This window comes from Melospiza melodia, chromosome 24, assembly GCF_035770615.1.
Source record: "Melospiza melodia melodia isolate bMelMel2 chromosome 24, bMelMel2.pri, whole genome shotgun sequence".
Taxonomy (NCBI): Eukaryota; Metazoa; Chordata; class Aves; order Passeriformes; family Passerellidae; genus Melospiza; species Melospiza melodia.
The window spans coordinates 6,906,674-6,928,620 of NC_086217.1; the positions used below are offsets into that span (position 1 = coordinate 6,906,674).

General features: G+C 53.2%; 2 protein-coding genes across 2 annotated transcripts in view; both read left to right on the plus strand.

The window, feature by feature from the left end:
• The first annotated feature begins 4,886 nt into the window (after positions 1-4,886).
• On the plus strand, positions 4,887-18,466 carry ELAC2 (elaC ribonuclease Z 2). Its single transcript, XM_063175625.1, has 24 exons — positions 4,887-5,080; positions 5,157-5,207; positions 5,274-5,344; positions 6,788-6,852; positions 7,423-7,480; positions 7,938-8,006; positions 8,471-8,620; positions 9,101-9,159; positions 9,921-9,979; positions 10,070-10,142; positions 10,919-11,031; positions 11,908-12,006; positions 12,191-12,329; positions 12,406-12,491; positions 13,461-13,570; positions 13,820-13,916; positions 14,027-14,165; positions 15,020-15,058; positions 15,192-15,301; positions 15,713-15,812; positions 15,882-16,002; positions 16,198-16,276; positions 16,898-17,042; positions 17,599-18,466. Exons 1-24 carry the CDS (start codon positions 4,887-4,889, stop codon positions 17,839-17,841), a joined length of 2,469 nt encoding a protein of 822 aa, XP_063031695.1. The 3' UTR covers positions 17,842-18,466.
• Positions 18,467-19,050: 584 nt separating this feature from the next.
• Positions 19,051-21,947, plus strand: part of DNAH9 (dynein axonemal heavy chain 9) — a 150,576-nt gene continuing 147,679 nt past the window's right edge. Inside the window, exons 1-3 of the mRNA XM_063176093.1 lie at positions 19,051-19,076; positions 19,290-20,010; positions 21,445-21,641. Coding sequence (XP_063032163.1) covers positions 19,051-19,076; positions 19,290-20,010; positions 21,445-21,641 — 944 coding nt within the window. The remainder of the gene's footprint in view (positions 19,077-19,289; positions 20,011-21,444; positions 21,642-21,947) is intronic.

Sequence of the window (21,947 nt, forward strand, 5' to 3'; positions counted from 1 at the left end):
TGGGCAGTGGGACAGACAGACACTGAGTAGTGGGATGGACAGACACCAGGCAGTGGGACAGACGCCGGGCACTCATTCAGGGCCCGCAGTGAGGCCAGTTGGCTCTGCAGAGCCTTGAGAGCCACATGCCAGGACAGACAGCACCCAGGACACACAGCACTGAGGGCACACAGCACCCAGGACAGACAGACCCTCCTGCTGCTCCTCCTGCCCTGTCAAGCCCCAATCCTCCAGGAGAGCTCCTTCCCTGCCTGTGGTCTGAAGGGATGGGGAAGGACAAGCTGAAGCCTTTCTTTAGGATACCCCAAAAAATACATACACAAATTAAAATGCCCTTTCAGAGCCTGTGAAGGCCCAAGCTGCCATCAAGGGAAGACACAGAAGCCTCGTGCCCCTGCTGTGGGCAGCTCCATCACAGTGCAAAATCCCAGGGCTCTGCTATTTGGGGTGTGGATGAAGGAGCCCCATCCCTTGGTGGAAGTGGCAGGGTTGGATGCAGCTGCCATGCCCTAAAACATGAAATAGCTTCTTCACCCCACACACTGCATGTCTGGGACACAAACACTTCCCTTAGGCACCCAGCCAGCCCTAGGGATGCTCTCCTGCACCAGGATGCTCTGCCCTGTGGAGGAGGCCAAAGGGAATGGGGCACCTCCCTTGGTGGTGGCACCTGTGCCTGTGTGGGGACAGCAGGACTTGTCCAGGGACACCCTGGAACTGGTGCAGCTGCTCCTGTGCTGTCAGCAGCCCGAGGGACCCCAATCCCTCCTGGCCCCACTGCTGCCCACACCCAGCTGGGCATGGGGGCACCGAGCATGGGGCCAGCAATGCTCTCCCCACGCTATTCTTAGGAAGGGTAAAGTTTATACAAGAAATTTAAGCTTTAAGCCCAGGCACCATAAATAGTCTATTTTTCAAGGGCTTCAAGTCAGTTGTAGGCTCAAAGCCAGAGCCGAAATTTGGCAGCTGTCTTTGTTTAGTGATTAATTAAAATGAGGTAACAAAACGAGACATATCTATTAACGAGGGTATTTGCAGCGTCAGTAGAGGATTCCAAATGGCTGATTTTTTTCCCCTTTTAATCTTCAAACCTCTCGTTAGGAAAACAAGCTCTTCCTCCGGGCTGGGAGGGAGGGGCCGAGCCGCGGCCCCTCGGCCGGGCAGGGAGGGGAGCGGCGGCGGGCGAGGCTTTATCTTTATGGTCCTCTTCCTTTAAACAAAGCAAACCTCTGCATAAAGATTTTTCCAGCTTGGAAATTTTATTAGACCCTAAAGTAAACTTCAATGGAGAGACCCTTGGCTGTGACAGAGGCGGGAGGGGGGAGGATTCGTGTGCATCGCCGGCCTCTCCCCAGCGGGTGCCACCCAGTGGGACTAAAATGGGAGTGATGCAGGCAAAGGGGCATTTTCCGGGCACTTTTCCACATCTGCCAGGCAAACAGGGCCAAAGCCGTGTTCCCTCCTTGTCTTGGGGCAGCAGTACACGGCGTTTTGGGCACCCTGAGGAGGTGAGACCAGACGAGGTGACAAGGAGGAGGAGGGTGAGGATGGAGCCTGGGAGGCTCGTTCCCATCCGCCGTGCTCTCAGCTCATCCCTGACACTGGATGCATTTCCCAGCTCCAAAATCCGAGTGGAGCATGAAGCTGGCGTGTGTGGGAGGTGCCTGTGGTCAGGGGAGGGGGTTAAAGTGTGTGCAGGGGTCAGAGGCAGCTCTCAGGGGTGTGTGAAACAGGTTCACCCTCCCCGAGGCTCCAAAGGCTTTGCCACATGGGAAAGCACCCAAGTATGAGGAAAAGGGAAAAACATCCCAAAATAGTTTAGTCTTGTTTTCTGCACTGAGAGCCCAGACAGGGTGGGAGTTCTGGTTGTGTCTGAGCTAAAAATTACAGTAAATAGAGCAGTGGCTGCAAAGCCCCATGTTCTGGATAAGAGGAACATGTGCAAACACCGTCCATCAGGGCGAAGCCACTCTGGGGTGAAGGACCATAAATAAAATGAGGAGGGAGATGGAGTAAAACCAGTTCTGTGTCAAGGGTGAGCTGTCAGCCACCCACTGAAGCGTGTGCTTGCCCCAGTTTGGTTCATGGGGTGACTGGGAATGAGGCGAAGCAGCTTTGAACCGAGGGACCACTCTGAGCAGAGGTGGGATCCCAGCATCTCTGTCTGCATGGGGCTCTCAGTGCAGAATATGGGATATGGGATATGGGATATGGGATGTGGGATATGGACACCACTGAGCCCACTGGCACCTAAAGCCCCTCTTGGCTCTGCCAGGACAGAGCAGCTCTGGGCCCTCCTGCTCTCCCTGCACCACCCTCCAGGCCCATCTCAGCTGCTGGCGAAACCCCAGCAGAAATGCTGAGCTCTGGTTTCTGTAGGAGGTGATGGAGTGGGGATCATCCATGGAACAACCAGAGAGGTCCTGAAGGGATCTGCTCCTGTGGGACACACGAGAGGAGTAGGATGGGGATGGGGAGAGAGCCGGAGCTCAGGATTTGGCCAATTGTGGCCAAGTTCATGCAGGAAGATTTGTAGGACCTGCATTTTAGATAGGTATTGCTCAAATTTTAACTGCATAGGCCTACTCTTCAAAGTCTAAGATTGCCAAAAACCTGAAAGAGAAATCCAGGAGGAAGGGGAGGGGAGGAAAGGCCACTGCTCTTCCTTGGGCAATCCCTCTCCCATGAAGGAACAAACGTGGGATACATCCCATGAATGCTCCATGGCTCTCTTTAGCCATCAGGAGTTGCCCACACCCAGCCTCAGGGCCCTGTGACAGTCCTGGGCTGGGTGAGCTGGTGAAAACCCAGCAGCAGCTTGGGGTCCTGGGCTCTCCAAGCTGTGTCTGGAACTGGCTACGGGCAAGGTGCCACCCTCAGTGGGGCAGGGACAGGGTGCCACTGCAGGAGCTGGCTCTGCTCCCTGGGCAGGGTCCCTGCCAGCCCGGCCCTGCCGCTGGATTTGCCCTGGGGGTGCCGAAGGTGACACCGAGGGCAGGTGACAGGCAGCCAGCCGGGGTGGCAGCGCTGCCCTGTGGGATGTCCCCGTTCTCCGCAGAGGGTGAGCCCCGAGGAGCAGCAGGTGCTGGGCAGGGACGTGCAGCAGCCCAGGGGCGGCACGGAGGGGATGGGGACAGCCTGGGGACAGCCGGGGGGGCACAGAGCAGCCCAGGGACAGCGGTGGGACAGCCGGGGGAAGCGGGACAGCCTGGGGGACACAGAGGGACACCGCGGGGAAGGGGTCAGGAGGGAGGCGGAGGGGCTCGGGCGCTGCCGGGACCCGCCGGGGCTGCCCCGTTCCTGTCCCCCGCCCGGTGCCGGCGGGACGCGGCGGCGGAGTCGCGGTGCCACCTAGGGCCGGAGCCGGGCCATGGCAGCGCCGGGGCTGCGGGATGGGGTGTGGGATATGGGATATGGGGTGTGGGATATGGGGTATGGGGTATGGGGTATGGGATATGGGATGGGGATTGGGATATGGGATATGGGATTGGGATATGGGATATGGGGTGTGGGATATGGGATATGGGGTATGGGATATGGGATATGGGATATGGGGTGTGGGATATGGGATATGGGATACAGGAATGGGATATGGGATATGGGAATGGGGATTGGGATATGGGATGGGATATGGGATATGGGATATGGGATTGGGATATGGGAATGGGATGTGGGATTGGGATATGGGATATGGGATGGGCATTGGGATGGGGGAATGGGGTGGGGAATGGGATGGGGAAGGGGATATGGGATATGGGATATGGGATATGGGATATGGGATATGGGATATGGGATATGGGATGGGGATTGGGATATGGGATATGGGATATGGGATATGGGATATGGGATATGGGATTGGGATATGGGAATTGGCTCCTTCTTCCCTGTCCAGTCATGAAGATCATTCCTTAAATTCTGATTAGAGGTCAGTGTCACCATAGTGACAATCTGACCCTTCCAGATGTCCCAACCCCGGCTGTCCCTTGATGACAATGCAAGGGGCTAAAACATAACTATAAATCTATAGAACTTTTCTTAACCCATATTCATGATATTTGTCTATTATCGTATCATATACGTATCACTATACATGATATTTGTCCATTGCCAATCATGGCATTACTCATCTACCACACTGGGGAATCCTAGGGGGTTAAAAAAAAAAAAAAAAATCTACTTTTCTAAAATAGCCCTTTTCAAAGTTCTCTCCCAAATTTGCCCTAAACCAAAACAAATATCCAGGGGTTCAGAGGGGCTCAATCCCCTGATGGAGGTCAGGGCTCCAGGGCTGTGTCCCCTGAACCGCGGCAATGACCGGACACAGAACCGGCAGTGACCGGACACAGGACTGGCTGGGACTGGACACAGAACTGGCAATGACCGGACACTGAACCTCCCGGATTGAACAGAGAATCCCGGCGGTGACCGGACACAGAACCTGCGGTGACCGGACACTGATCCACCCGGACCGGACACTGATCCACCCGGACCGGACACAGAACGGGCCGGACCGGACACTGATCCACCCGGACCGGACACAGAACGGGCCGGACCGGACACTGATCCACCCGGACCGGACACTGATCCACCCGGACCGGACACAGAACCGCCCGGAGCGGAATCCGCCGAACACCGACCGGCAGAGCCCAGTCACGTGTGAACAGCCGGGCAGCCCAGCGGCGCCTCAGGGGCGGGGCTCCACCCGCCATTCTCACTCCCCATTGGCCCGTCGGCATGACGTAACGAGGTGGGCGGTCCTCTGCGGGCATTTCTCTGCTCTCATTGGCCGCGGCCCGCCCGGCGGGGCGGGCACGCGGATGTGGGCGCTGGCGCGGGCGCTCGTGTGGCGGCGGCTGCGGGCGGGCCCCGGCGGCGCGGCCCGGGCCATGGCCGAGGGGCCCTCAGCGGCGGGCGGGCCCCGGCGGCGCCCCAAGGACGTGCCCCGGCACGTGTGGGCCCGCGAGCGGCGGCGGAGCGCGGGCACCGGCCTGGCGGGGCCCAACACCGTGTACGTGCAGGTGGTGGCGGCCGGCAGCCGCGACGCGGGGGCGGCCGTGTACGTGTTCTCCGAGTTCAACCGGTGAGTGCGGGAATGGCGGCGGCAGCGGCGGTGATGGTCCCCGGCCCGGCCCGCCCTGACCGCGCTGTCCCCGCAGGTATCTGTTCAACTGCGGCGAGGGCACGCAGCGCGCCATGCAGGAGCACAAGTAAGTGCGGGACACCGGGGGGACACCGGGGCTCAGCGGGCCCCGCTCACCCCCTGTACCCCGCAGGCTGAAGATCTCCCACCTGGACAGCATCTTCCTGAGCCGCGTGTCCTGGGCCAACGTCGGGGGGCTGCCCGGTGAGTGCGGCAGGGCGCGGTCACTGCCCGGGGCCCGTGCGGTTTGTGGGGTGTTCCAGGCAGGCGGCGCTGGGGATGGTGACATCTGCGGCTGGGCTGGGGCTCTGCGGCGGATTTGTTCCCGAAATCGCCTGAGCAGGAGGGGTTGGGCTGGGCTGGGGCTCTGTGCAGCGCAGACACGTGGTGGGACAGGCCCGGGTGAGCAGCATGCCTGGATTCAGCTGTCTGAAATCTCCTGAGCAGAAGGTGCTGGGCCCCAGCCCTGTGTCTGTGATACTGCACATACGTGGTGAGACAGGTCCTGCCTGTCCAGCATGCCTGCATTCAGCTGTCTGAAATCTCCTGAGCAGGAGGAGTTGGGCTGGGGCTCTGTGCAGTACAGACACGTGGTGAGATACCCAGACCCTGCCTGAGCAGCATGCCTGGATTCAGCTGCCCAAAATCTCCTGAGCAAGAGGTGTTGGGCTGGGCAGGGCCTGTGTGACACTGCAGAATCACAGAATGATGAGGCTGGAAGAGATCTCTAAGATCATTGAGTCCAACCTATGCCCCAGCACCTCAACTGTAGCACCAATGCCATGTCCAGGCTTTTTTAAACACATCCTGAGATGGTGATTCTACCACCTCCCTGGGAAGACCATTCCAGTACTTTATCATTCTTTTGGTGAAAAATTTCCTCCTAATATCCAACCTATCCCTTCCCTGCCGTAGCTGGAGACTGTGTCCTCTGGTTCTGTCAGAGACTGACCCCACCTGTCCACAACCTCCCTTCAGAAGGTGTAGAGAACAATGAGGTCACCTCTGAGCCTCCTCTTCTCCAGGCTGAGCACCCCCAGCTCCTTCAAACGTTCCTCACAGGATTTGTGTTCCCAGCCCCTCACCAGCCTCGTTGCCTCCTCTGGATGTGCTCAAGCATCTCAACATCCTTCCCAAACTGAGGGGCCAGAGCTGGAGACAGCACTCAGTGCTCACTGCAGACAGTGGTGGGACAGGCCCTGCATGTCCAGCATGCCTGGATTCAGCTTCCCAAAATCTCCTGAGCAGGAGGTGTTAACAGTGTTGCCAGCAGGGGATTAGGATGGTTTGAGTCTAAAGGAGCACACAAAAATTGGTGGGCACCATTTTGCTCAGTGCAGATGAGGTTAGGATAGATGGCTATGGGTCTTGTCCATTAAAATTATGGAAGTTTCCAAGAAAAGGTGGAGATTCATGATCTGTTCTGATGCCTTGCTCCAGACTAATTTTATCAAGGTGTGTATTTTCTTTATCTGTAGAGGCAAGGGACATGTTGAAACTGCCACAAAATTCAGGTCCAGGTGCAGTTCTGGCCTTTGTGGAGAGGCCAAGCACTCCTGAACAGAGAGGGCTCTTTTGGGGTCTGCCAGTGCTCACTGGAGCTGTGATAAAGCTGTTTGATAAAGCTGTTTCTCTGCTTGCTCTTAGGGATGATCCTCACCCTGAAGGCCATAGGGCTCCAGAGGTGTGTGTTCCTGGGGCCACCAAAGCTGGTGAGTATGGCAAGGGGCACAAGGCAGAGCAAACCCTCAAAGGGTTAAAGCACACCCTGGAACTGGGAGAGCTGAGAAAAGGGAATTTCTGTGCAGGTGTGAAATGCTGTTCTGAATTTGTGTCAGCACAACAGGCTGGCTTGGAATTCCAAATCTCTTCAGTTACAGGACAGCAGAAATCTTCTGCACATGTGTTGTAGTCTCATATCCTGATAAATCAGCTTTGGGGAGAGGGGAGGATCTTTGTTCCCTTGCCTGCTCCCTCCCCATTTTACATGACAGAGAACTCAGTCTCTGCTCTCCTGTTTGATGTGGTCCTTGCCAGCCTAATGCCATGTCTGGACCAGAAATTTGCAATCCTCAGCGTTGCTGTAGTGGTTTTATTTCCTTGCAGTTTCTGCTGACTAATTGCACGGCTTGAGGGGGTGGGGACAGTGGCTCTTTCCCTTTCTGACAGCACAGTGCCTGCCCAGAGCTGTCTGAGCTGCTCAGCTTGGTCTGGCTGGCTGTTTGGGGTGGTTGGCATGGCACTGCTCCTGTCCTCCTGACAGCCTTTCTCCTCTTTTCCAGCAAAACTACTTGAAAGCCATTCGCCTCTTCCCTGGGCCCCTCAAAAGGATGGATTTAGGTAGGTCAGGGATGTGGAGCAGAGGAATTTGGAACTTTGTTTCCTCTCTAGCCAAGGTTGCATTGCCGAGCAGCAGCCTCAGCCTCTGGTTTGGATCCACTCAGAGGATGTTTTAAACATTTCTTTTGCTCTGATACACTGTTAAACCCCTCACAACAGTGTTTCCAGCTCTGTTTCTGCTCAGGTTGGCTGATTCAGACTGCATTTCATTTTAAAACACTGAAGGCAGTTTGCTTCTAGAGTCTGCCAGTGAAATTGCTCATCATGGCACCATGAGGATGATGGGCTTTTAAAACTTTAATTGTTCATTGGAGAGTTCAGTTGGGCAGAGAAAGGGAAGGGGAATGCTCAGCAGGTTGTGTTAAAGAAAGACAAATACACTTTTCTGATTTATATCCTTGAAGAGTGTGAATCTCTGCTTATGCACGTGTTAATGGTGGGTTTGATCTCTTCCCAGCTGTGCAGTTGCACACTGAGCCTGAGTACAAGGATGAGACAATGACTGTCTGCCAGATCCCTCTGACAGGTGAGCCCTGCTGCTGCAGGGAGACAGGGGAGGCACAATGAAGGTTCAAGGAGCAGCTTCTGAGTAAGCAGAGGTTCATTAATTTGCCTTTCTCAGGAGATGCATCTCATTTAAATAGCAAGACCTGCTGAGTCAGGCTTGTTCCTTTAGGTGTGGGTGGATGGAATGACCTGTGGACATCCCTGGGTTTGGTTTTCTCAGCCAGCTGCATTCTTTCTGCTGCAAAATGTGATCCTGAGGGTGCAGCACAGACTTGACAGAGTTGAGCAGTTTGGGGAGAAGGACTTGGATGAGGGATGGCTCCTGACTGCAGAATGCAAGTGCAAGCTAGACTGGGAGAGGAGCTCTGTATTCTGGTGCAGTTTAGATCTGACTGCCATGGAGGAGGGAATGCTACTCATGATTTTCTTTTATGTTGCTGTGGATTGAGTGATCTCTGTCTGCTTTTATTGGATTTGGGACAGCAAAACCACTGGCTGCTGGAAGTTCACCCCCTCAGAGTCCTGGAGCATCTCCCCAAGGTGGAAACAGCTCTAAAGGGGACACAGGGCCTGGATCCCCGAGACCTGCACAGCAAAGCTTGGAGGAAGGAAGAGAGAGCCCAAAGAAAGCAGGTGAAACACATGGAATGGCCTTTTTAACTTGAATGAGATGATTCCAAGGGATAGGAATTTGTTCTCTGAGCCATTTGCTGTCTGAAAGTGAGGTTGGTAGAGAAGCTCAGCTGGAAGGTTCCATGGAGCAGAAATTGTTCTTTGGAAGTTATGGAGAACTTAAAAGGCCTAGAAATTGGACATGATTGGTGCTTGGGTGTGATTAGTCCTTGTGGTAGTTTGCTTCTGGCAGGGATAGATGCTCCAACCTTTGTAATTTAATTACAGGTGGATGCTGGGCTGATTTTCAGTCTTGGGCTTTAGTTTGGCTTCCTATATTTGAAACCATGGGCTCTCTGGCCTTGGGTGTTCATAAGATTTTGCTGCTGAGCTCCAAGTTAAGTAGATAATGTTCCTGTTAATGCTTTAGCAAATTTTGGTATGTTTTGATTTTAAGAAAAGCAAGTGATGATTTTTTTGTGATTTTGCTTTGTTTTACAGGTGATGAGCAGAAATGTGCAAGGAAGCATCCTGAGCTGGTGACAGCTTTTCTTTGCAAAGTGAGTTTGGGCACAGGGTCTCTAAACCAACACAACAGATAAGAGAATAAAACAGGGTATTTCAGGGGGAAGGGACATAAAGTGATCATCTATAACCACAGGATGAGTTGGGCTGGATGAGACCTTAAAGGTAATCTCATTCCATGCCCCCATGGGCAGGGACACCTTCCATTAGATAGGTTTCTCCAAGCCCAATCCAGCCAGGCTTGAACCATCCAGTCCAGCTGCCTGGCTACTTCAAGCTGCCCAAAATTTAAAACATATTATTAAGGGCCTTAATAATCTCTTAAACACTGGCAGGCCTGGGGCATTGACCACCCTCTGTAAGGAAATGTTTCCTAATGTCATTTACTGCAGGATTTGAATGGACACAGCATTTTCAAGTAGGGCTTTGAAGCTCTAATGTGTTTCTGCTTTTCAAGTGTCAGAGTTGCTGTAGCATGAGTAGGAGTGTGTAAACCTGGAAGTGTTTTTAGAATCCAGCAGTGGTTATGAGTGTACAGGTTCCATTCTTGTTTAACCCTCAGAGGAGGGCAGGCTGTTGTGCTTGCTTGGCTAGAGAGGGGAGCAATAGGCAGCAGCATGATCCTGGAAAGCAGAGAGCCCAGAAAATCCCTTTTGGGGTAAATTGGAGCAGTGGCTGTGGAACTGAAAAAGGACTAAACACTCCCTTGGTTTGTGGAGAAGCTTTTAAGCTGACAGTACATGATCCTGTTTCATGGCCTTCTTAATTTGGGTGGTAATTGTGTTTGACTCTGCAGGTTCACCCAAGGAAAGGGAAATTCCTTGCAGCTAAAGCCCAGGAGCTGGGCCTGCCAGTGTGAGTATGAGAGCCCAGCCTGGGCCAGGGGGCAGCAGGAGCAGGCACGGGGGTGCTGGCAGCTAAATGTTTCTGTGACCTTGTTCTCAGGGGAACTCCAGCCATCCTTCCCATCATTACAGCTCTCAAAAATGGGGAGAGCATCACTTATGAAGGCAAAGAGGTAAGATGTGTCTGTGTTTTGTTGTGGCTGTGCCACTTTCCCTCCTTCATTGGGCTCCCAGGGTGGCAGTTTTTATGCAGAATGCTTTGCCTGCCAGGACATCCAGGTTGTTGCTGAATGTGGCATGCCTGGGTCTGCTGGGGTGCTGATCAGGGAATGAGCTCCTGTGTGGGTGTGGCTGGGTGTTTGCTGTTTGGCAGAGCTGCTTCATCTCCCCTCCCCAAAGCTGCTGCAGGGGTAGGAGTGAGCTGGTGGAGTTAATCCCTGCATTGTTTAAATCTGGGAATTGAATACCTGTGTAGCCATCACACCAAAATAAACTCAGTGGTTCTGGGGTACAGGCTCTGCATCTCTAACACTGGAGTGAGAGGCAGAGCCAGCTCTGGCCATGCCCAGGTGATCTGCAAGTGAAGATCCTGACCTGGGAGACAGCATCAGCACATCTTTGTGTCACAAGAATTTCATAAGGCCTTTTTTTCCTTACACATGCTTTTGCTACCATCTGAATCTGTCATGGGAACCTCAAAACTGCTGAAATTCTCCTCCTCTGTTAGGTTGTGGTTTCTGTGAGGCCAGGGTTGGGATTTGCTGTTACACACATTGGATTTTGCTGTGAAATGAGAGCAGAAGGGGCCCCAGAGCTGCCCTGGCTGGGTGCAGTGAGCTCTGGGAGTGGCTGCTGGGCTCTGTGTGACTGAAGGAGTCGGACACAGAGGGGCAGGCAGGGCTGTGTGTGCAGGCTGGCTGTGCTGTGACCACTGTGTATCTGCCTGCAGCTCTTTCCTGAGGAGCTGTGCACCCCCACTGACCCTGGCCCAGTGTTCCTCGTGCTGGAGTGTCCCCACGAGGGCTTTGTGGATGCTGTCTGTGAAAATGAGACCTTCCAAAGGTAGGGCTGGGGCACCTGCAGGGCCTGGGGAAGGACCTGGGCTGAGCTTTGGTTTTGTTCTTGTTCTAACCCAGGTGTGCTGTTTCTCATTGCTGATGTCTGAGCTCTTTGGCACTGTTAAGGAGCTTCAGATACAAGAAAGGATTTTGGTGGTGCATTTTGGGGCTTTTAGGAAAGGCAGAACCTGTGGGTTCTGTGACTGCCATGAGCCTGTTTTCCCTCAGGGACTTCAGAGCAGGAATGTGCCCTGGTGTCTGCCTGGGGAGCAGTGGAGGCTGCTGGAAGCCTGGACTGCACGTAACTCTGCAGGGCTTCTGCAGAAGCCTTTGGGCTCCTGGAGGCTCTGCAGATGTTGCTGATGGAGGAGAGGGACTGCCCTGTGGGGGACAGTGGAGATGTCAGCAAATGGTCCGAGCCTTGTGGCTTGGGTGATGCAGTGCTGGAGCTCCATGCTCTGAAAAGAAATCCCTGCTCTGCCTGCCTCAGGGGGCACCTCTGGCAGCACCAGAGGGGGAGAGGGGAGGGATGCCAAGGACTTGCACTGGAGCACAGATGGATGTCACTACAGGACATGAAAGAACACAAGCACACACTGCTGCTCTCAAGGTGAAGAAAAAAGGGGAGTTTATTTTCTGACTCCAACATTTATAGTTTTCCTAAAGTGACAGTGGATTGGAGGGTGACAGTGCCACCTCTCCAACGATGCTGGACAAACCAACAGTCCATCAACTTTCTCCTCCTCCATAAAGGAATGCAAAACAATGAGTTATTTACAGAAAGTGTGTGAGAAAGTTTGCTACAAGAATGCCAACATCAGAAGGCTTAGAAAATCTTAACTAGGGTGACAGATGTCCTTTGTGCTTGCATGTGTCCCAGGTACCAGGAGGGAGCTGCTGAGCACCAGGTGGCCCTGGTTATCCACATGACCCCCGAGGCAGTGCTGCGAGACAGCCGCTACCAGCAGTGGATGCACAGGTACGTGTGCTGTGCTCTGGGCTCTGTCTCTGGGCACAGCAGCCTGTTCTGCTGGCTCACATCTTGTTCCAAAGTAAAGAGCTCTAAAGAGAGGGCTCTGCTGGCTCAGGTGAGATTTTTAGCTCAGTATGCAGATATACCCAGTTCTAACATGAAGCTGTTGGGCGTTGTTGTCCTCTGGCAGATTTGGGCCTGGCACTCAGCACTTGGTGCTCAATGAAAACTCCTCTGCTGTGCACAACCCACGCAGCTACAAGATCCAGACTCAGCTGAACCTCATCCACCCAGAGATCTTCCCTCTGCTCACCACCTACCAGAGCAAGGTAATGCAGGCCCACCTTGCCCCTGTGCCTGCTGCCCTCAGCAAAGGCTGTGTCTCACTTCACCCTCCTCCTGCAGGAAGCAGAGGCTGTGTGCCCTGTGCCCATCGTGAGAGGGGAGTGCCTCCTGAAATACCACCTCAGGCCACAGCAGGAGTGGCAGAGGTCAGTGGGAATCTTTTTCTTCCCAGGTTTTGGGGGTTTGCTGAAGCAGCTTTTTGGTGAGGGAGGGCACTGTGTCAGGATGTCCTGCAGATACTTTCTGGTGGCTGTGCTGAGGGAACTTTTGAGGGCTGTGTCCCTGCCCCTGAGAGTCTCAGACAAGGTGTAGGACATGGAGGAGGGGACCACTGAAAACAACACCTGGCCAGTGCTTGGGTGTTCTTTCTGTCCCTTGCTCCTGCAGCCTTGTGGTCCTCTGTCCTTTGCTTTGACTCATGCTGTGACCCAGCTATGGCAGAGCAGAGGGGGGCAAGGAGAGAGTTTTTGGGGAGTCTTACCTTCTGAAGACCTAGCAAGTCTGACATTAGAGCTGAGAGCTCCAGGTGGTTAAGCAGTTACTAGCTTTGCTCCTGTGGCCTGGTGGGCAAATGGGTGAAGCTGCTCAGTGAGAAGCTTAAGGGACCCCAGGGGGCAAGGGGATTTCATCCACCATGGCTCAGATTTCTGTCCTTGCTGGGCACAACAGGAAGATACAGGTGCCAAGAAGAGTTTAAGCTTCTCTGTTGAGGTAACTGAAGACCTGTAGTGCTGCACATGCTCTGAGGCAGACCCAGGTCACAGGTTTCTTACACTTTTCATCAGTGCCTGGATCCCTTTAGGGTTCTGCTCCTCTTGCAGGACTTTCTGTGCTGCCTTGCAGTGCCCTCTAGTGCCTGGCAGCTCTGGATGGGATGAAGTGCTATTGCAGGAGCTTCTCCACTTGCTGGAATGATCATTTCTGTGCCTGGCTCAGCCCAACCAGGCCTTTTTGGCACATACCACAGTTGTTGTGTCTTCCAACCTCTCAAAATGGGAAGAGTGTTTCTTCCCTTGTTTTAGGGCTGTTTTGTCACAGGAGTTTGGCACTTTGCTCTGAAAAGGGCTGTTTCAGCTCCTGCCTTGCCCCATGCTGATGGGTGCCTGTTGTTGCAGAGATGCTGTGACTGTCTGTGATCCTGAGGAGTTTGTCAACGAGGCCTTGGATCTCCCTGACTTCCAGACCCGTGTGCAGGAGTGCAAGGAGAGCCTGTCTGCTGTACCAGGTACAGATCAGGATCAGTGTGGTGGGAAATAGGAGCTCTTGGTGGCTCACTGCTTCAGAGCCCAGATGAAGCTGTGAAGTGGTGGGGCTTGTTCTGCCTTCCCTTGTAAACCTGCTGCTGAGGGGGGCAGAAATGCCTGTGCTGGACATGTTGGCTCTGGAGTTACTGTGCTGGTGAATTAGATGGTATCTGACTGGGCAATGTGCAGAGAACATTTGCCTCCAAATCCCTGTTGTCTGTTTTCTCTAGGAAATGTGGGTGCTTATCCTGAGATTGTGTTCTTGGGAACAGGATCTGCAATCCCAATGAAAATCCGCAATGTCAGTTCCACGCTGCTGAACACCAGGTGACCCTCAGAGCTCTGATCTCTGCCTTCCAGCCCCAAAATCCCCCTCCCTGCCTGGCCCTGCTCAGAGCTCTGAGTGGCTTCTAAATTTCTCTGTCACCTCTCACCAGTGCTACCAGGTCCCTGCTCCTGGACTGTGGAGAAGGAACTTTTGGCCAGCTCTGCCGCCACTATGGAGAGCAAGTGGACCAAGTGCTGTGTAACCTCGTGGCTGTGTTTGTGTCCCACATGCACACAGATCATCACTCTGTGAGTTCAGGGCTGGGAAGGGGCTTGTGCACCTCTGCTCTGAACCTTGGGTTCAGAGCTACCTGGGTAGCTCCAGCTGAGCAGTGTGGGCTGCCCTGTATGGGAATGAATCACACAAATTCCATTTTCTTCATGGTGGAAAAAGCCCATTCTTTATTATTAAGGAGGAGTTTTATTATTATTTATATTTATATTATTTATAGGATGTTTGTTATTTATATATAATATTTATTATTTATATATTTATTAGTTATGTATTTATTTATACCTATAGTTATTAAAATTATTTAAATAATTATTATTATGGAGTTATGTATATAACTCCATTTTATACAGTTTTATAGACCTCAGGTGTGACTCCTATTGGTTAGTAGTTTCTTTGCCAATTACATTTAGTGGTTAGCAACAAATTGTTATTCTGTATTGAATGGTCACTCAAACCCCTGGTGTATATGTGCAGGGAAGTTGTTTGTGAAATATAGCTTTCATTTTTCTATCTAATGGTGCAAAAACAGTTGATGCAGGTGCAGGTTGTTTTTTTACCCAGGAAAATGGCTCACAATAGGATTGCATTCACATGGGAACTTGCAAAATGCTAGCTTTGACAAGGCCAGCCACTGATTCCAGGAGAGCAGGCTTGATTTTATGAAGCCTTTCTCTATGATTTTTTCTACCTTACTGCCACAGCCCTGCTCTGCATTCCTCTCTTCATTCATTCCCCAGGCACTGCTGTATCTGTCTGTTTCTAATCCCTCTCCCTTCTTGTTTATTCTGACTCTGGGCTTGCTGAGCTGTTGCCTCTGACTCCCCAGGCAATTCTGACTCCCTTGCTGTGTCCTGTGTTCCCTTTGCAGGGGCTGGTGAATATCCTGATGGAGCGGAGGAGAGCTTTTGTGAGTACTTTCTATGCTCCTGAATGTGGCTTGGGTGAGGTGGAGAGGAGCACCAGCCTTTCCCTAGCATTCCTCCTCTCTGACTTGGTGTGCACCTAGCACTGATTTTTTCCCCCTACCTTTGTTTTTGCAGGCAGCCCTGGGTCAGGATTTCAGCCCTCTGTTTCTGGTAGCACCTGAGCAGATCATGCCTTGGCTGAATGAGTACCACAACCACTGTGAGGAGATCCTTGGAGACATCAAGTGAGTGTTCTGTGTGGAGAAATGTCCTTGGTCTTTATTCAAGGCAAACTCATCCATTCCCCCAGCCCTTTGTTGGAGGTGGCTCTGACTCCTTCCACTGCCTGTAGAACAAGGATATGCAGTCTGCAGAGGGCAGGGTGGGGTTTGTACTCAGCTGTGCTCCTCAAATAGAGGTTTATGTGCAAGCTTCCCTTTGCTGTAGGAAAAGGAAGTTGGGCAAGAAGAAGAGTATTTGGTAATGGGGTAGAAGTGATTGGGTGAATTGCTGGGCCACCAATGAAAGCAGGAATTTATACAGGTCACCAAGGCACTGAAGTGAGGCTGAGAAACGGGAGAAATCAGCTGCTTGAAGAGAAGATCAGGTTTTATTTTGTATCTGTCCTTAATTATCTCTTCTTCCCTCCCTCCCAGAATGATTCCTTCTCAGTGTCTTGTGAAAGGCTGTGAGAACATCAGACCCAAAGCCAAGGAGTTTGTGAGCTCTCTGTTAGAGAGCTATGACCTGGCTGAGGTGAGTTCCTGAGCTGGGGGCTCTGTGGCTGCAGGGGACCTAGAGTCTAATACTTATATCCTTGTTCAGTTTCAGACCTGTGAAGTCCAACACTGTAAAAATGCCTTTGCATGTTCAGTGATCCACAAGTCTGGCTGGAAAGTGGTTTACTCTGGTGACACAATGCCCTGCATGGCCTTAGTGCAAATGGGTAGGTAACAAAACCCTCTGCCTGCAGAATCTCTTGGAGAAAGTTCTCCATCTGTCAGTATCCAAAGTGGGCATCCCCAAATCTTTGGTGCTGTGTCTGCCACACAGACAGGGCTGAGGAGGGACAGGAGGCTCCTGTGGGCAGCTGGGCAGGTCAGTCTTCATCTCAGGATTCAATTTGTGATTGTTTGCACAGGTAAAAATGCCAACCTGCTGATCCACGAAGCCACGCTGGAAGATGGCATGGAAAAGGAAGCTATAGAGAAGACCCACAGGTGGGGTGTGTTCTGCTGTCTGTCCCTGCTAGGAAGGGAAAGTGCACAGCTGGGTGTGGTCCTTGGAGCTGGTGGTGAAGGGCCCAAGTCCTGTCAAAGGTTCTGGTGTGTGTAGAATTCCTCTACAATAAAGATGGGGTGTTGGTCATTGCAGCAGCTCTGAGACCACCACAGCTCCTCTCAACATCCCCAAAAGAAATGTGGAAAGCTTTCAAGCAGACATTGGTAACTACAAATAGAGCAGCCCAAGGGAAAGACCCTCTGCATGGGTACAACCTGGGTAGAAGAATTGTTTTACCCCCTGCTCACTGAGAGCCCTGCAGCCAGGGGTTCCATGTGCTGCCCAGGCAAATGTGGGAGCAGCTGTTGGGCATTCCCTGCCAGGCACAGCTGAGCCTGTTGGCACCCCTGGGACAGGTGCCAGTCCCCAGGTTGTGGAGCTCTTAAATGCAAGGCTGCAACAATTACAGCTGCATTCCTGCACTCAAGGTTGTGTGGAAGTCAGAGAGGTGCCACCAGTGCAGCTGCCCGAGGGAGAGGGGCCTGTGCCCATGAGGTCACTTGGTGTGGTGTGACCCTGGGTGCCAGCCTGGCTGTGAGCAGGGCATGTTCCTTTTGCAGCACAACCTCCCAGGCCATCCAGACTGGGATGAAGATGAATGCAGAGTTCATCATGCTCAATCACTTCAGCCAGAGGTACGCCAAGATCCCGCTCTTCAGCGAGGACTTCAGCGACAGGGTCGGCATTGCCTTTGACCACATGAGGGTGAGTTGGGAGCTTGGGGCCAGGCCTGGGGATGGTGTCAGTGTTATTTTGGGATGGCTCCTCATGAATTAAATGCTCCTCTTGTATCAGTATTCCATCTCCTCAAGAGCAGTGTCTGAAACAGCTCCTTTAACTGCTGGCAGCAGATACTGTGTGTCACCCTTTCCCCACGCTGCTGTGAGCCAGGTGCTGATGGCCCTCAAATCCAATTCTTGGGTGCTTGCCTCGTGCCACCTCAAGTCTGTGCTTGCTATTCCCAGCCAAAAAACCTGATTTTGCTTCCATTCCCATCCCAACTCATCAGCTGCTCCAATGGCTTTCTGTAGCAGACAGAAGCTGACTAAATGCACTCATGGCAGTGAGGGCAGCTCACTGTCAGTCAGAATTTGTACTGGGCCACAGCATTTCTGTGAAGCAAACATCAATAACTCATTGAGGTCAGGGCTGCTGGGTGCTGGAAGGGGCAGTGCCCTGCTGCCTGCACAGGCCAAAGGCAAGGGGGAGTGAGGAAATCAAACTGCAGTTGTCACACAGGAGCTGTGTGCTTGTGTTTCAGGTTCGTTTTGGTGACTTCCCAGCCATCCCAAAGCTGATCCCACCCCTGAAGGCTTTGTTTGCAGATGACATCGTGGAGATGGAGGAGAGGAAGGAGAAGAGGGAGATGAGGCTGCTCAAGGAGACTGCCATGGTCCTGGACAAACTCACCAGGGGAAACAGCACAGAAGCAGCATGCCAGAAAAGAAAACAAGCCAAGAACCATCAGGAACTGCCAGACAAGAAGCTTAAAACAGCCAACTGAGAGGGACAAGGCTGGGAGTGCTCTGCTCTAGAGAGAAGCCTGGCTCTGCACAGGCCTGGGCACTGCATGGTGCTGCCAGCACCACGGGACAGGGGCTGGCCTGGGCATCTGGGTCTGCTTGCTCATCATGGATGTCCCTGGGCTGCAGCTCCAGTGGGCTGTCAGCAGCACTGGTCCTTGTGGAGACAGGATCTGCCCACATAGCTCCTCTCCTGGGGGCTCACCAGTCCGTGGGGCAATTCTTCTTTTAACCAAAAATTCTCTGAACTGTTTTAATTTTGGGGTTTATGCTATGAGGTATTGATAATGTAACAGCAGCAGGTGTGACCTTTGCAAGAGATCAGGTGTGAGAGGCCCTGGAGGGGCTGTGGGTTTGCCAGAAGAAGGTGAGCATGTCTCAGCTGGGTATGCCCCCCTTCACTATCAGAACCCAGGTGATAAGAGGAAAATTAACAGTAAAATGAGACCCAAATGTAGGGTTTAGGTTAAATTAGGGCTGAGAATACATCTGTACATTGGTGTTCCCATTTTATTTTGGTTTTCTCTGCTGGTTTTTTATTCAAAAGATCAGTTTTCCAAACCCTTTATTTAGAATCTGAATAAACCACTCGCCATCCTCCAGAAAGCTGTGTTGTGTATGGGTCACTAATGAGGAAACAAAAACCTCGATTTCTCTGGCAAAGGACCTTGGCTTGGCTGGCTTTGGGGTAAAGACCAAGGTCTTGCTCATCAGATCTGGCTCATGCTGGAGCCTCAGGGCTGGGAGTGTCCCTGGGCAGATTGTGGTTCTGGATGCAGGGGACAGCAAAGTGACGCACCAGGCAGAGAGAGGGGAGGTCTGTGGTTAAGAGGAGTTTTTCTGAGGCTTTTCGTGGGTCAGCCTTGCTTCTTCCCTTGCCACTGCTGTCACTGCCTGTGTTTGGGAGTAGGAGGGGAGTTCTGTGCTGTTCCAATAAAGGAGTTCATTTTTGGAGGCAACTTTTAGACACCCAGGCCTCACTCAGGAGATGATGCTTGCACACAAGTCTTAAGACTTCATTTGGAGTTTATGGGAAATTAAGGGGCAAACTATCAGCAAATCTTTTGTTAATGAGCTATGCTTTAGTGTGATGCTTATCTAAAGCAGAGACTGGAGAATTGACACATCTGTGTCCTCCAGAAATGCTGTGCTGGGCTTTTATGAATAGCAAGGAACTGGAGAAAACCGAAATGTTCCTGTCACTGGACAGGTGGAGGTAAGAGCAGGCTGAGGTGCCCAGGAGAGAGAACCTGGCTGGGGTGACACGAGCAGCTCTGGGACCGAAGAGGATCCATGTGCTGCTTTCCAGGGAATTACAGAAGGATCTTTGGTAAATGGTGAACTACTTGTCACAGAAGAGGGTGTTAATGATGTGGAAATGCAGCGGTGGCAGGAGCACACAAGTTTCAGCTTCAGGTGGTTGCTGCAGGTACGCCGGTGTCCGGAACAGCACCGGGGGTGAGGGACGGGAGCTGGCTGAGCTCCATTTGGAAAAACTCCCGCAGAGCGAGCCAGACTTGGAAACAGCTTCTGGAGCTGCCCAGCGCTGCCGGGATGAGCGAAACGGGCCCGGAGCAGCCGGAGGGAGGCGGCAGCGCTGGGACCGCCCCCGCATCCCGGCGGGGCACGGCAGCGGCTCCCGGGAGTCCCCCGGGCAACGGCGGCGGCTGCTCGCAAACAAAACCCTGCGGAGCCGGGGGATGGAGAGCGAGGGGGATCCCGGGCTAGCGGGGGAGGATGCCCCGGGGGGTTCCCTGGAGGATGCCCCGGGGGGTTCCCTGGAGGATGCCCCGGGGGGTTCCCCGGAGGATGCCCCGGAGGATGCCCGGGACGATGCCCCGGAGGAGGCTCGCCTGGCCCGGTGCGCGGCGCGGGCGCTGGCGCTGCCCCCGGAGCGCTGCCGGCGCTGGGCGGCGGGGCCGGCGCTCCGCGGTTTCGTGCGGGGCGCGGCGGGGCCGGCGGCGCTGCTGGCCTGGCGGGGCCCGGGCGGGGAGCTGGGGCTGTGCCCCGGGCCGCCCCCGCCGCCCCCCAGCGCCACCAAAGCGCTGTTCTTCCTGCGGCCGCCCGCAGCCGGGCCCGGCCCCGCGGAGCTGCTGTGCGGGGACCTGCCCGCCGAGCCCCTGCCGCACTTCGCTGCGCTGGTGGAGGAGGTAAGGCGGGGGGGAAAGGGTGCTGGGGGCTGTAGAGCTCAATGGAACCTCCTAAACCATGAGCCGTGGGGGCTCTGGGTGTCAGGTAGGGTCCTCCACAGTCATAGCATGGGTTCCTGAGAATGGAGCTTGTGCGAGGGTTGTCTCGGGGGGCGATTCGGGCTGTTCAGTGGAAGGGTCAGGAAGTGGTTTAGTCAAAAATGCCAGCTTTGGGAGTTGGAGATGAGGGTTTAAATCCTTTCTTCCTGAGATAGGATGGTGGGATAACTCCTAAAAGGGGATTTAGTCTTCAATCTTTGGCTTACAAGACCAATGTTTTTATAAATTATTAGAGTTAATTAGAAGAGAAGCTGTGCTTGTCCCATCCTTGGAATCTTCAAGGCCAGGGTGCAACTTCAAGGCTTGGAGCAAACTGGGATAGCAGAAGGTGTCCTTGCCCATGGCAGAGGGTGGAATGTGATGAACTTATACATCCCCCCCAACCCAAACCATTCTGTCATTCTGGGGTAGTTGGTGCTTCGTGGCACATCTCACACACATCTGGTCCAAGCCCTGCTCCAGCCAGGCCACCCAGAGCCCAGGGCCATGTCCAGGTGACTTTTCAGCATCCCTGCAGATAGAGACTCCTGTGCCAGCCCTTAGCCACCCTCAGGAAAGGGCTTTTCCTGCTGTTCAGAAGAGCCTCCTGTATTTGAGTGCCCTGTTACCTCAGATGGGCTGATGTTTTCCCAAAGGGATCTTCAAGAGGTTCCATCAGGGGCCCCCAGTCATTTTGCCAATCCAAAAGAATACAAGCAGCTGATGTGACTGGTTATGGCATTACTCTCATCAGCAGTCTGCGTGATTTGAGTAATGGAGACAAAGTCTGCTACTATTGCAGCAGGAAAGGAAAAAGAATGAAATGATAAAAAAATCCTGTGACTGGCCAGAGTCTGATACAGCTGGGCTGTGATTGGCCGTTAATTAGAAAGAACCACATGAGACCAATCACAGATGTACCTGTTGCATTCCACAGCAGCAGATAATCAATGCTTACATTTCATTCCTGAGGCCTCTCAGCTTCTCAGGAGAAAAATCATACCAACAGGATTTTTCAGAAAATATCATGGTTACATCCAGGCTTGCCCAGGACCTCAGAGCCTGGTGGCCAGTCCATCCATAGTGCTTTTTGTCATAGAATTATCAAATCACAGCATGTTTTGTGTTGGAAAGGACCTCAAAGCCCATCCAGTACCACCCCTGCCATGGCAGGGACACCTTCCACTGTCCCAGGGTGCTCCAAGTCCTGTCCAACCTGGCCTTGGGCACTGCCAGCCACAGCTTCTCTGTGCCATGGCCTCCCCACACTCACAGGCAGCAATTTCCTCCTAAATCAAACCTAAATCTGCCCTCCTTCAGCTCTTCCCCCCTGCTCTCCCATGGCTCCTGCTGCAGGTGATTGTGCCCATCCTGACAAACCGGAGGAACCATAAGGGCTGGCCACGAGTGGTGTCACAGGACATCATCCACCACGTGCACAGCCTGAAAAACACTGTCTTCAAGGTTGTTGGCCAGGTGAAGGGCAAGACCTTGCTGCCTCTTCCAGCTGCTTCAGAGGGAATCGAGAGCATTGATCCTAAAAGTGAGAAATTGTGAGTGCCAGCCCTTGCTCTCCACTGGGTTTTCCTCTGCTGCTGCATGTGCTGCACCTTTTGTGGATCCTCCCTGTCTGACATGGAGACTCTTCTTGCTCCCTGTCCTGTGCAGCTCGTCAGGCTGCCAAGGAGGGGTATTTTGCTCTGTCTTTGGAGACTCTGCAATGATAGAAGCAGGAAAAGCTTAGGAGGTGGAGGGGATGAGGGCATGCAGAGAAGCAATGAACTGCTGGGATCACTGAGGGAAAACTCCAAACTCGGCAGTCAGGCTGCTCCAAGCCCTGTCCAACCTGCCCTTGGGCA